General features: G+C 40.2%; 1 protein-coding gene across 1 annotated transcript; it reads right to left on the reverse strand.

Moving 5' to 3' along the window:
• Positions 1 to 1,552: 1,552 nt before the first annotated feature.
• vsig10l2 (V-set and immunoglobulin domain containing 10 like 2) lies at positions 1,553 to 10,302 on the reverse strand. The gene is made up of 12 exons (XM_026182408.1): positions 10,232 to 10,302; positions 9,651 to 9,705; positions 9,293 to 9,620; positions 7,669 to 7,944; positions 7,035 to 7,310; positions 5,659 to 5,937; positions 5,303 to 5,560; positions 4,934 to 5,224; positions 4,391 to 4,726; positions 1,883 to 2,005; positions 1,775 to 1,799; positions 1,553 to 1,676 (listed from the first exon to the last, which is right to left on the reverse strand). The coding sequence occupies exons 1-12, from the start codon at positions 10,300 to 10,302 to the stop codon at positions 1,553 to 1,555; spliced, it is 2,442 nt and encodes an 813-aa protein (XP_026038193.1).
• Between the last annotated feature and the right edge of the window lie 2,901 nt (positions 10,303 to 13,203).

A 13,203-nucleotide genomic window follows, 5' to 3' on the forward strand; every position in this document is an offset into this window, starting at 1 on the left:
CACAGCCTAGAATAACTGAAGATCTACACAGACATAAGTGTTATTTATTGAAACATATGCAAACATAAATAGAAATATAGAGAATAAGGCAATTCTAACAAGTCAATATTTGGTATGACCACCTTTATTCTTCAACACAGCCTGAACTCTCAAGGCTAAGTAGTCTTCAGGAATGGTTCTCCAGGCTTCTTGAAGGACATTCAAACCTCTTCCTTATATGTTGGCTGCTTTTTATTCGGATATCTGTCAACATGATTCCCACACTGCTTCAATAATATAAAGATACAGGTCTGGGGAAGCCAATTCGTGTTCCACTGTGTGTTTTTTCTGTTTATGTAAGCTTTTATTATACTGGCAGTGTGTTTGGGATCATTGTCCTTTTGAAAAGTTGTTGCCAATGAGATGGTTTACAGATGATGTTGCATGTTGGATCAAAACAGTAGTACTTTGCTCATCATAATTTCGTCGGTTTTGAAAAGCTCCAACACCACAGGCTGAAATGCTGCTCCAACCATGACAGAGCTTCCATGGTGTTTTACAGATGGCTGTGGACCCCACTTGTACCTCTCTCCTGACCTCCTCTGTATGTATTGATGACAATTTCAGTAAAACATGACAAATTTGGATTCGTGACTCCATAAGAACTGTTACCACTGATTTTCAGTCCAGTTCTTGTGTATTTTGGCATACCTCAGCCTATTCTCCCAGTTTTCTTTCTTTAAGAATGGCTTTTTGACAGCCACGCTTCAGATGACACATTTCTGATCAAGTCTGATGTTTTGGTCCCGTTTCAGGTCTTTGTTGGATTTGTTCATTGACACGACTTTCAGATACTGTTCATTTGCTGTAAATAGCCTTTAGGCCTGCTACTTCTTTTGTCCTCTGCTTGTCCATTTTTTTTTTCACAGATTGAAATAAAGAAAAATGAACAAATAATGTTTTCATGAAAATCTGATATTAACAGGGTGCCCAAAGACATGATTTCAAACTGACTCTTTGCTGTGTTTAATGTCACATGTGACACAACAGTGAACTTTCTTATCAGTGTTAAAACCATTAATGTGGAAATGCTCAGGTACAAGGACTGGACTGAAAATGAGTGAAAAAGCAGCCAATGTCCAAAGAAAAACCCATCAGAAAGCCTGAAGATGTATTATTGTCTCCTTGGAAGCAAAATATGAAGAAATGGGAGATGGCTCAAGGGTTTTGCGTATTTCCTGCTGGATGGGTCGGATATATGACTACGAGCCTGTCGCCTTGACGGTGATGGTGACGCTGACTGGCTCATTATCGTCTCCAGAGGGAGGGGCTTGGCTTGTGGTTGTTAGGGTGGCACTCACAGGTGAAGAAGTGAGGGGTGAAGATGCCCGGGGTAAAGCCATGGCTGGACCTGCAAAACATCAAAGTTCAGCAGATAAGACAGATGTGCATTACGATCTTTAGGCCTGCTGACGGTTGAAACATCTGCTTAGAGATATTCCATCACTTCCATGTGGGCCATCAGCAACGTCCTACTGTATATGGGTCTATATGTGTGTTTATAGGTGTATGGTCATTTAGGGTAGCTCATCTTGCCTAGGCTGGATGATCCACCAATCTCCTCTATTCCTCCCTCTGACTTGCTGACCACTTCATCCTCTGGGAAGTTGATGTTTTCCCTTGACTGGCTGTGCTGCCTGGAAGCAGGAAATGTTAAAACGCCATGTCTGTAGCAATAACTGCAAACAGGAAATCATTAATTCTTGGTTTTATAGACATATATCTAGATACTCACCTGCCAAATAACAAGTCATGTAGTCCTGGTGGAAAGAAGACGACATTAACATCACAGTGATTTTAAACAGATCAGCAGGATATTGGTGCTCATGTGCGGTGGACTCACGAGGGTTGTTGTTGCGGTTGCGGATTATGTACATGAGCAGCAGAACCGTAAGAATGGCTGCAAAGAGCATCCCACCAATAGCTGCTCCAATCACAGCAGGGTACACATTGTAGCTTGGTTCAGCTGCAACACATCATAGTTACAGATTGCAAAAAAGTTCATATCTGTCAGAACACTGCAGCTACATCCAGGAGCTCGAGTGGTTCTCAACCCAGGTCAGTGTATGTCATGATTTGAAAACATCACTTTACTATTATCCTGTAAATAAATGTTGCTTAGGTTCTTCTTTAAAAGGAGCTCTGTTGAACAGAACAACGTGGATTCATTCATTCCTTCATACAAGGGTTGAAAACCACTGAACCATCCTACCATGTTACAGTTCTAGTCAGATGTTTACATCTACTCATCGGGGGCATGAATCTCATGATAAATTAAGGGTTTTAATGATTTATTTGAACTGTTCTTTTTTCAGGGTGGAAGGATTGTACAGCATACATCTTTAATGACTAAAAAAACAAGAATTAGGTGCACAATTTTCTTTTTTTCTGTAATCAACAGATGATAGAAATTAGCCTGTGTTAGCCTGTTTCATCTGCAATTTCAACCATGTAGCTGCTGATTAATGATGAAAATAAAGAATTTGGAGGTAGTCCTCCTTCTTCACTATTCCACCCACTTTATGAACTTTATGTGCCACCATTGACGTCTGGCACAGTGCTCTTAGCTTTGAAAGTCTCACCTTTACTCCAAACATACCTCTTAGTCATTGTGGTCAAATAGTTACCTTTAGTGTGGACAGTGACTCTGGTGTTCCAGCAGTTTCTAGTTAATGGGAGGCTTGAGCCTTGTTGGTTCCTGGGTTGTTCCTGAACAACATAACCAATTTCCTCTGATCTGAGGGTGACCGTTTGGGTTTTCTTTGCGTCCTTGGCAAAGTGGAGGCACATCAGAATAACTTGTACTTATGCACTCTTGTTTGAACCAATGATCTTAGAATCTGTTTTAGAAATGGCTCTAAGAGACTTTCCGAACTGCAAATCTCTTCACTGAATTTCTTGGACTTTCCTGTTGTTGTGAGTATTAGTCAACCCAGGGAGTGCCCTCAGATGTAATAATTCTTTATTACATCAGTAATAAAGACATATGCTGCACCATCATACAAGCCTATAAAAAGAAAAAATCAAAGAAATTGCTGAAACCCAAAATTACATTCATGCCAATGATGAGTGTATGAAAATCTGACCATAACTGCACAGGTTTCTCTGCAACCTAAATAAAACAAATGGCTTATTCAGAACAGTTTCCTGCAATAATATAATACAAAGTGGCACATTTATCACACAGGATGAATTCGAGGGAAGATCAGGAGGACAGAAAAGAAGAAAGTAACAAGGAAGTGAGGGAAAGGTGTGTAAGCATGAGGTATGTGTCGTTGTTTGCATGTGTTTTTGTTTGACTCTTTCACCTGAGTGGATAACAAAAACAAAAAAACACCACAGTTAGACACATTAATCATAACACAACATTAAAGATTGTATCTCATAATTAGCAATGCTGCTTGAAAGAATCTTTTATATTCCTGTATAAAAATAACCTGAAGCATCATCTGATTTTAACGCGAGTGTAAAAAAAGACAACACAGTTAAGCAAATGACACAAAAATATTATCTACCACCTAGGCAGATCCTAATGAACAGACAGTACACAAATAATGGGAATAATAAGTCTTTGTTTTACTCCATCGAAGTGGTTGAACATCAACGCAAGGTGTGCAATAACGCCCTCTTTCACATTCATGAGTAAATAAGCAATCATGGTGTGCTTGGCTGTTCAAAAAGAACTCTGTCCAGAGCACATAAGAGTCCTGTTGGTGTGATATTTGGCCCACTGTGTGAGAACAAAATAGATGCTTAATAGATGGTTTAACTGTATTTTAATTGTATTTTAATTGTAAATTGCGTGTTTGGAGAAAAGAGATCACTTCGTTCCCGCCTGTTATGAGAAAGTTGCAGCAAGATGAGGATCCTGTTCGATCACAAATTGATTTAATGCTAGTTTTTTTTTAACGGGTAAAGTAAAAGTCCCAATTTTAAGCCAATTTCTTGTATGCCAGACCGATGTTTAAGGTGCAGTTACTTCTGCATAATGTTAGGTCTGTATAGAAAGCAATGTTTCACATACCTTTGTCAGTCACAGTTGGATTGGATCGTCTTCCTCAGTAAAGAACTGATCATTAATATGTTTGTATCATTTGTTTAATTGGGGTCTTATCTACTTTTAGAGCTCATCGTGATCATGTTTTATGTCATGTTAATGGAGAAGTTTGAAACTGAACACACCTTTCAGAACAGTTATTATTACATCTATATGCATCATCTATATTACATATTATATATTACATGTTATATTACATCATCTTTGTGATTTTGCCTCTTTTTATTTGAGCTTAACAAGCTGAAAATGCCCATCTCTTTGCTAAAAGTCTCATATGTCTCACATTTCCTGTACCTGGTGTCTTTGGAGTAGAAGGGTGTCCCACAGTGCGGTGGTTCACCGGTAAGATGCGAAACTGGTAGGTAACCGTTGGCGTCAGGCTCCTCACTGTATAAATCCTGACAGCTGGATCCTGGAGGATGTTACGGTACCAGACTAGGGGACCAACTTTCTCCTCATTCCCACTTCCTTTCCTTTGTGGTCGCTCAGACATCCACCGGTGCTCCAGGAAGAAACCTGTCCAACCTCCTGCTTCCTGGTTCTCCACCACCCACTCCAGCTCCACCTCATTACGCTGTTGACTGGTGTACATCACTCTGACCAGGGTTGCATTGGGTGGCATGGGGTTCTCTACAGAGATAACACAAACAGAAATATCCCCATCTGTATGACTTCTTTGTGATGACCACTTGTAGCTTTTTATATAGCTCATCAACTTTCATGCTGACTGTAACTTTATTGGCAGTAATTGTACAAACATCAGAGGTGTTATAGTATTCTGATCTTACACTCAGCAAGAAAGTAATTTAGAATTAAACATAGATTAATAATTCTTACTCTTGATGACTAAAGTGATATTGATTTCGGTTCCTCCCACTGCGTTGGAAGTGGAGCACCTGTACTCGCCGCTGTCTTGAGTTTCATCTGTGTCTCTCACAGTCAGATTGGCCCATGCAGACGTTCTCAGAAGCATGTACTTTGAGGTATCTTGCACACCGACACCCTGATTATTAAACCAGGTGATTTCATTGACAGGAAGGTAGTTGTCTCTCAGACTGCAGGTAAGCTGAACGTCGCTCCCCTCGTACACAGACACGACTCTGCGCTGTGTCTGCAGCACTGGTGCCTCTACGTGTGACAATGTACAGACTAATTATTTAACAATTTATATCTGCTATTTGTTGTACAGTGAGAATGTGCACTCACCCAGTGTGAGTCTGCAGGTCTTGGTTTGGACCAGAAGTGGGTGTTTAGCGTGGCAGGTGTAAGGTTTCCCACTGCGAGCTGTGCCATAGTGGAGGATCAGGATGTTGAAGGTTTGTTCCCCACCTTTGCTCTGACCTTCGGGGCCCTCCCACCACACCAAGGCTTTCGGGGCCCCTCCCTCCCAGGAGCAGGACAGCGTCAAGTATTGTTTGTCTTTAGTCACAAAAGCAAAACACAGTGGCTCTGCAGGGGGAATATCTGATGAAGGAGAGGAGAGATATAAACACATTCAGATACATGATCACAAAACTGCCACTAACTTCTCTTTTACTGTTTGTTGACATTGCTGCACTCACATGTGCGTGTGCTGCACTGTGTCGACTGTTTCAGGGCAGGATGGGAGCCCAGGCATGTAAACAAACTGTTATTAGAAGTCAGTCCTCCAGAGGGCAGCATGATGGTAGTGCTGGAGGCTGAACTTGTTAGCTGGGCTGTGTTGGACTGATCTTGTATCAGGTCTCCAGTCCAGTGGAGGGAAGGTGAGGGGAATCCACCAGGCCAGGAGCACAGCAGCCGCAGAGAGGTGTGATTCAGAGCCGGCTCCACAGAACAGGATGGGGAGCCATCAGGGGGGTCTGTGGGGATATGATAGAGGTAACAAGGTAATGATGTGCCGAGTGGAGTAAACTGATGTCATCAGGGCCCGGAACCTTTTTTTTTTTTCCAACTATTGCTACATTGTTAAGGATGTTTGGTTAAAATAACTATACATAAATTATCGAAGAAGAGATATGTTGTTATGATTTTGCTGTTTTTTTCTTTTGTTGGTGGTGGAGTTCTTCTGAAAATGTAATCTTAGCAAATAGCAAAAACATAAGACGTGTGCAAAACCAAAAGTAGGGAGAGTGAATGACGTGCTTGCCATGATTGTGACGTCACAGTGAGATACCTGCCAGAGAGTCCCATCAACTTCCAAGATGGTCCAAACAGGAGAACAGCTCAGCAAGCTTTCCATTATCTGCTGTGTGTGTGTGTGTGTGTGTGTGTGTGTGTGTGTGTGTGTGTGTGTGTGTGTGTGTGTGTGTGTGTGTGTGTGTGTGTGTGTGAGTGAGACAGAGTTTGAAGGTGTTTAAGCTTTTGAAATAAGTATATCAGATGAATGTGCTGAATGGGGTCAGAAGACATTCAGAAAAAGAAACTGAAAAGGATTCTGCATTAAGTGAAATGATCAGGGAGATGTTTCTAGGTCAGAGATCCTGGGTGAAAATCAAAGATGTTTAACCTCCTAGGACCTGGCATCCACATATGTGGACATCACATTTTGGGTTGTCTAGACCAAAAAACGTAATTTTGCTCTACAAGGGCCTGATATCCACTTATGAGGACATTATACTGCCCCTGTTTTATCAAAATTAAAAACGAATATCCTCATATGTGGCTCTCTTTTTCTTAGGAACAAAAAATTCTGGTGATTCTTTGTTTTTACATTCATCGGGTCCCAATATGCCCAAATATCAAAGAGAAATTAAAAATACATGCCATGGAAGAGTTTGGGTCTTAGGAGTTTAAGCTGTTGATAGTATTGTACTGAAAATGTCAAATCTGAACAGTTTGATCACATTTGACTCTTTTACACTCCTTGCAGTAACAAGAGAACAATAGGCTTTAGGGTAGAATTGACAGAGGAGTAAGATGCTTAATAGCATGATCAGAGATCAGAGGTCACACTCACAGTAGACGGTCAGGCTGATGGTTTTTTTGGAGCGGGTGTTAAGGTAGGTGTTCAGAGCCAAGCAGGCGTAGTCGCCAGTGTGCATGCGGAGGATCTTGGTGATGGTGAGCTGCGGCCCGCTGTAGACCTGTGAGTTGTTGTAGAACCAGACATACTGACTGGCTGGATTGGACTGGGCCTGACACAGCAAAGAAACAGTCTCTCTCTCCAAAGCCGAGTAACCCCGCTCTGTTATACTGTACGGAGTTACGTTTATCTGAGGAATGTCCGGGCCGACTGAGGAGAAAAATCATTGCTGTGAAATTTAATGTGATGGACCTTCTGCTTCATTTAAAAATTGTCCACAAAAGCTGACTCATAACAAAATGTTTCATCCAAGTTAGTTTAGATTCACAAGATGACATTTTCTCTGAGAGTGACAAATGCTGATGATGCACAGTTTACCTGTAATTTACTGATTACTCACACAGAAAATGCCAAAGACAAGTTTAAATTACACAGAAAACATCAAAGTCATACCAATTTCTGTTTCTTTAAGACTGTAACTTAAACCACTGTCTTATTCTTTTTGCTTCTTTTTAAAAAAAAAAAGTTTTACAAAAATCTCCATATTGATCCAACTTCCTCAACTTACAGATGGTGTCCAGCCACAAGCGGTTGGAGCTTTCACTGTTAACTGCGTTGCTGGCCACACAGCGGTACCAGCCGGTGTGGTTGCGGTTGACGTCGGTCACATTGATAACACTGCTGTCGCCCTGTGCGATGATCGTGATGTTACCACTGCGGGTTTCATGTTGCCACACGTACTGGATCGGTCCAGTCCCATTTTCCAAATTGCAGCGCATCCACATTGTAGATCCTTCCACTGGAGATACTTCACTCAGCGAGAGGTAAGGCTTAGTGACGGGGACTGCATTGGCGGCGAAGAAACACAGTGTTCAGTAACTGGAAAGATCATTTTACAAACAGAACAAAGCTGCAAGTTCCCACAAGCAGCAACATTGGAGATTGAACATGAGACCAGTGTCAAAAGGGGCCCTACAAAGGGGCCCTATGGCTAATTTTTTACTTTCTCCTGCCTTTACTTATGCTAATTTCGATTACAAAACAGGAGCTCACCACTGTTAGCATTTAACATTTTCAATGCAGTCATTTGACAAAATAATGTTTCCTTTTCGGTATTTAATCTAACAGCTTTTCTACAGTCTCTGCTCCAGTCGAAGTGAATGAATTTTTTAGCAATAGTTCTTTCATGTCTACCATATTGCACTTAATGAGCTTCTCAAACATATTTCTTGGGTGGTTGGTGATGTTTCCTGGAGGTTGCTGACTCTCACTTGTGGAATCTGGTTGCAAAGAAAGTGCTACACCAAAACCCTCTGTGTGATTGCTTTGGTTGCTATCAGAGTGCCACAGTTGCTTGTAGTTTTTTGTGTTTGTCTGCAAGTATCCACTAACTACTAGCTAAGTTGCAGTTGGTCAAGGCCTATGTCACTTAGGCCTTCTTCATGTGATCCTACATTGAAAACTTGATTGTTAAACATTTAAATTTGCTGACAAGTTAATTGTGTGGTTAGTGGTCACCTGTCTGCAAAACCTCAATACCGTTTATGGAGGCACTTGCCAAACAAGCTAGTTTACATAAGCTGGGCCTCCACCCCCTTATCCTAAAATTCCTATTTTGTGGGCTTGAAAAAACAAGCTCACCCTTTAAAAAGGGTGAGAAATAATCGGTAGTGCCTGTATTCATCTTTTGTATGCAGTCTATGGTCCCTCTATGGCCAGCCTTAATACAAAGCTATAATCTCCTGATTATAGGGAATTGTGTTTTAGACTTTTATAATCTAAATCGTCTTTGCCAAATAAAGTAAAGAAGCCTTTATTTCATAAAGTTTTAAAATGCTCTGTTCAAAAGACCAACAAATAATCAAAAGACAAAGCAGCACATGCTGAACAGTAGAGTTTCTTAGTTGATAAAAGTCAAAAAAAGAGAGAAATATCTACAGATTTTTATTTTCAGTTGTTCCATCTCTTCCTCTTTCTCTCCAATGCACATGGCAACAGGGATAGTAATACACTGTATAATAATTTAGGATAATACACACAAGTAAACACAACAAGTCTACTGTCCTATTTTGGAATATATAAGACAAATTAGCCATGTTGGAGAAATTGGGCAACAAGACTGAATGTCAGTCTCTGTTTCAGCTATAAACTGACTAAAAATTTGTAGCATTCATGACAGCAGGAAGTCTTACCTCGGACAATGAGATGCACGTAGTAGTAGTAGACTTTGGGCTCGTTCTCTATGTCATAGAAAGCCTGGCAGGTGAATAAGCCTTGTGCAGCCAGAGGCAGCTTCTCAATGCTTATAGCTGCACTGTTTGAGATGACAGTCAGCTGTCCCAGCGTCTCAGCCAGCTTCTGAATCTTCGGTCCTCGTCCCACATTATACACCACAGCTTTTATGCCTTCAGTACCAGGCTTGGTGAAGCTCCATATGTACATGTCAGGTACAGAAGGACCACACTCCAGGATCACGGCTTTGCCCACTACCCCATACACACTGGCGTCCTGGTACACCACCTCATACATCTGGGTGTCCTTGTACACAACCTCTCCATTGGGGTTGATCTGCAGGGCTGGTGGTGGGAAAGGATACAAAGATATGAGTGTAAAGGAACAGGAGACGCTGGTGTTGTTTACCTCGTCGGTGTTCGGTCACAGGATTGATTACACAGTGAGTCTCAGAGGCAGTGTAACATTGTTACAAGTGATTCCAGGCATTTCTTTTCCTTAATTTCCACATGCAGGTTCTAAAACAGCTTTTGCTAGCATAGCCTTTCTGCTTGTTATCTACAGTGCCCTGTGACCCGTCATTTAAATCAGTAAGAACCAAATAACTGTAGATGCATCAGTGTATTTGCTGCTCACCCCAAATTTGATTACAGAAATGCCAAATATATGTTCTTGGCGAATTTTGAAATGTTATATTGAATACTTTGCATTATTTATACAGTCTACATACTGATATGTGCTTTCAGAAAATGTAAATGTATGACATGCAAGTATTCAAATCCTACATTTTTGCAACAGCATTCCAGATCATGAAGAATTCACTTCTCTTAATTTGCTGTTTTAAAGGATGTTTAAAAAGTAGGGGTTTAAATGAATCCACAGACACTGGAAAACTCTTACCATTTGACCCCAAAGTGACCAGACTGGTAGTTAGATATAGAATGGCCAGTCCTAGCAGTGGAGCCACCATGGTATCATGATGATCCCGAGTCCAACAACCTCTTTACTCCAAAAAAATGTGGAAAAGATCAAAAGGTGAAGCCTAACTGATCATTACAGCCCTCCTTCAGATGCCTGATGTTCCGTCTTTCGTACTCTCTGATCTGCAGGTCTTCTTGGAGATTCCAGTGCATTCAACTGAGAGTAGGAAGGGACGGAGGGTCAGTAAACTGATTTAGGCTCAATTATTAATGTGTTTTCCTTTCTCTCTATCCCTCTATCCTTCTTTCTTTCTCCTGCTGGGTTAGAATAACACACTGACACCGAGACCATCTATTATACAAGAAAGCCACGTAAGTGGATGGGCTGGCCTTTCACACACACACACACACACCTGCACATTAACTAATGCAGTCACAGTTGCAGCTGAATCTGTCATTTGCGGACTTAATACCACAATCCTCTACACTGGAATTTCATACAAATTTCAGATCTCTGGAATGCCATAAACATATATCTTTATCTATATATAAAATTTCTCTCTCTATATATGTAAATGTATAAATATATACAAGACAAAAATATATAGGTGGAGAGCTCTGCAAAAACATTTATGCAGTCAGAGTACGATTAAACTGCATTTGTAATGTGCAGTCATCTTGGGTGACTTGTGAGATTAAAGGCTTCAGATTTCAAAGGTTTTATGAGGATCCAAGGAGCAGAGTAAACTCTACCAGTGGGATTAAAATCATTCAGTAAAAGTATTCAGTATTTCACTGTCATGTTGCCTCACAGCATGCTCTCATTGCATGCCAACATTTAAAAATGTAATCTCCACTTTAAAGTGGACTGCAAGAATACACAGTCTGTCCATCAAACACTTTTATTCAGTAATTGTAACCATTTTCAACATGTTTTTATGTTTATACAAGAGCAGAATAGACTGCTTGGTGGAGCCGTGAGTATGTAATGTGAGACGTTTGTCATGAATGAATGCAGGGCGCAGATCAGTTTCCCTCACTTGGCAGACAAACAGAATGATGGAATACAGCAGGTTACTCCCTTATTTAGGGGAAACTAATCAAATGTTAAAATGCAGCTTTATCCCAGCGTGAGATTTATTTAGGGAAATTAAGGCGTCTATAGTCCCGTGCAATTAATTCCTCAGGCACAGAAATGTGCCGTTCAGAATCATAATTTCTCAAATCAGATGCAGCCTTTCACTACAACAATTTGGCTAAGAGCTCTTTTCTATTTGTTGGTTTGTTTTGTTTTTGTATTATATTTAGCATATAGACAAGAAAAGTTGGGACAGTGTCATGTTTACCACTGTGTAACATCCCCTCTTCTAACAACAGTCTGTAAACACCTGGGAGCTGAGGAGAGCAGCTGCTGGAGTTTTGTGGATATAGCTGCTTGATGATACTTCAAATGTTTTCACATCTAGACGTTTCTACTTACAAAGACATGTTGCTGCAGTAGATGCAGTATGCGGTTTGTCATTGTTTTATTGAAATATTCAGGCCTTCCCTGAAAAAGATGTCACCTGTTGCTCTAAAACCTGTATACACCTCTCAGAATTGATGGTGCTTTTTCAGCAGCCAAGTTCGTAGGCACCATGCCATCAGAGACGCAGGCTTTTAAGCTGAGTCAATGGTCAGTGACTTTATTGTCCCCAGTGGGAAATTGATTTGCAGCATGTCCACACATCAAACAACAAATACATTTTTTTTTAAAAAAAAAAAGAAGAAAAGAAAAGAAAAGAAGATAAGCACTGAAAAAAAGATGGTTCCTTTTCTCTTTGGTCCAAGGAAAAGGTGCCTATGTTTTCCCAAAAAGAATTTCAATTTTGATCCACATACATGTTCATAAACAAATTATAAAGTGTCTTATTGGTTGTTATATTTCTGTTACCTATACGTTTATGGTGACTTCCAATCAGTTTGCTTTGTCTTTTTTTTTTTAGCATTCTAAACACAGAATTCAGCATTTTGAAAGATGTTACATGATTTATGTACAGAGCCATTCAAGATGTTCTTGCCTCCATGTTGTCCAGTCATTCCCAGTGATGGACACCTTTTGATACAGCTATAAAAGATATTGTGTGTAAAGCTTCAGTCTTGACCAAATATGACCAAATTTATGTTGATGTTATGTAGAATGATACGAAACGGGTTGTAAGTCTCAATAAATAAAAAAAGCTGTTTTTTTTTTTACGTATGTGGACTACAAACACTTAATCTTCTTTGATCATCTCCAGTAACATCACCTGATATCTACAATGTTCTCTTTGCTACTGTAGTGTGCAGTGTGACTATGCCGAGATCTGTAAGGCATCAGAATAAAGGCTTAAAAAAGAGGTTTTAAAAAGATTTTTTTTAGATCAATCATTTTACTTTAAGGGAAATCATTGAAATCATCTAAAATTGGCCTAAATTTCAAACTACTGTCGGTGAGTCCAGCACTGGCCACCCTATCCAAATCACCCTAACATCAGTTGATGCAGAAAACATCTACAAGAACTCCAAAGGTGAATCACAGAATTTTTTCAGGTAATTAGAAGCTATTGGTGTAAAAATGCACATATCCACTGATCTGAATGAGAGATGTGCCTTATAAAGTGACTTTTTCTAGTGTCTGAAACTAGGATTTCTTTCACAAATACACATTCACACTTGAATAGACACACTGGGGGCAACTCAAGGATGCTTCAACATGCAGACTTGAGGAGTTGTTTCTAATTGGTCGATGAACCACACTGTGTCCTGAGTGGTGACGCTGAATTGGATAAGCAGAAGATGGATGAGTGGATGGATGGATGGACTCAAAATATTTCTCCTATTTTATAAATAAAAAACTACAGTAGGCTGGTCAGAGTTTTCTGTATAACATTTAATTTACTGTGTCGAACATGCTTTAAATGACTGTGAGC

This window comes from Astatotilapia calliptera, chromosome 10, assembly GCF_900246225.1.
Source record: "Astatotilapia calliptera chromosome 10, fAstCal1.2, whole genome shotgun sequence".
In the NCBI taxonomy this organism is placed as follows: domain Eukaryota; kingdom Metazoa; phylum Chordata; class Actinopteri; order Cichliformes; family Cichlidae; genus Astatotilapia; species Astatotilapia calliptera.

What these genes read in the sequence shown, in the direction of transcription:
- vsig10l2 (XM_026182408.1), bottom strand. Translation starts at nt 10,302, where the DNA reads ATGGTGGCTCCACTGCTAGGACTGGCCATTCTATATCTAACTACCAGT. An exon ending in TTCTACTCCAAAGACACCAG is followed by an intron (nt 2,006 to 4,390) that starts GTACAGGAAATG and finishes GATGTGTTGCAG; the next exon opens with CTGAACCAAGCTACAATGTG. An exon ending in CAACCGCAACAACAACCCTC is followed by an intron (nt 1,800 to 1,882) that starts GTGAGTCCACCG and finishes TCTTTCCACCAG; the next exon opens with GACTACATGACTTGTTATTT.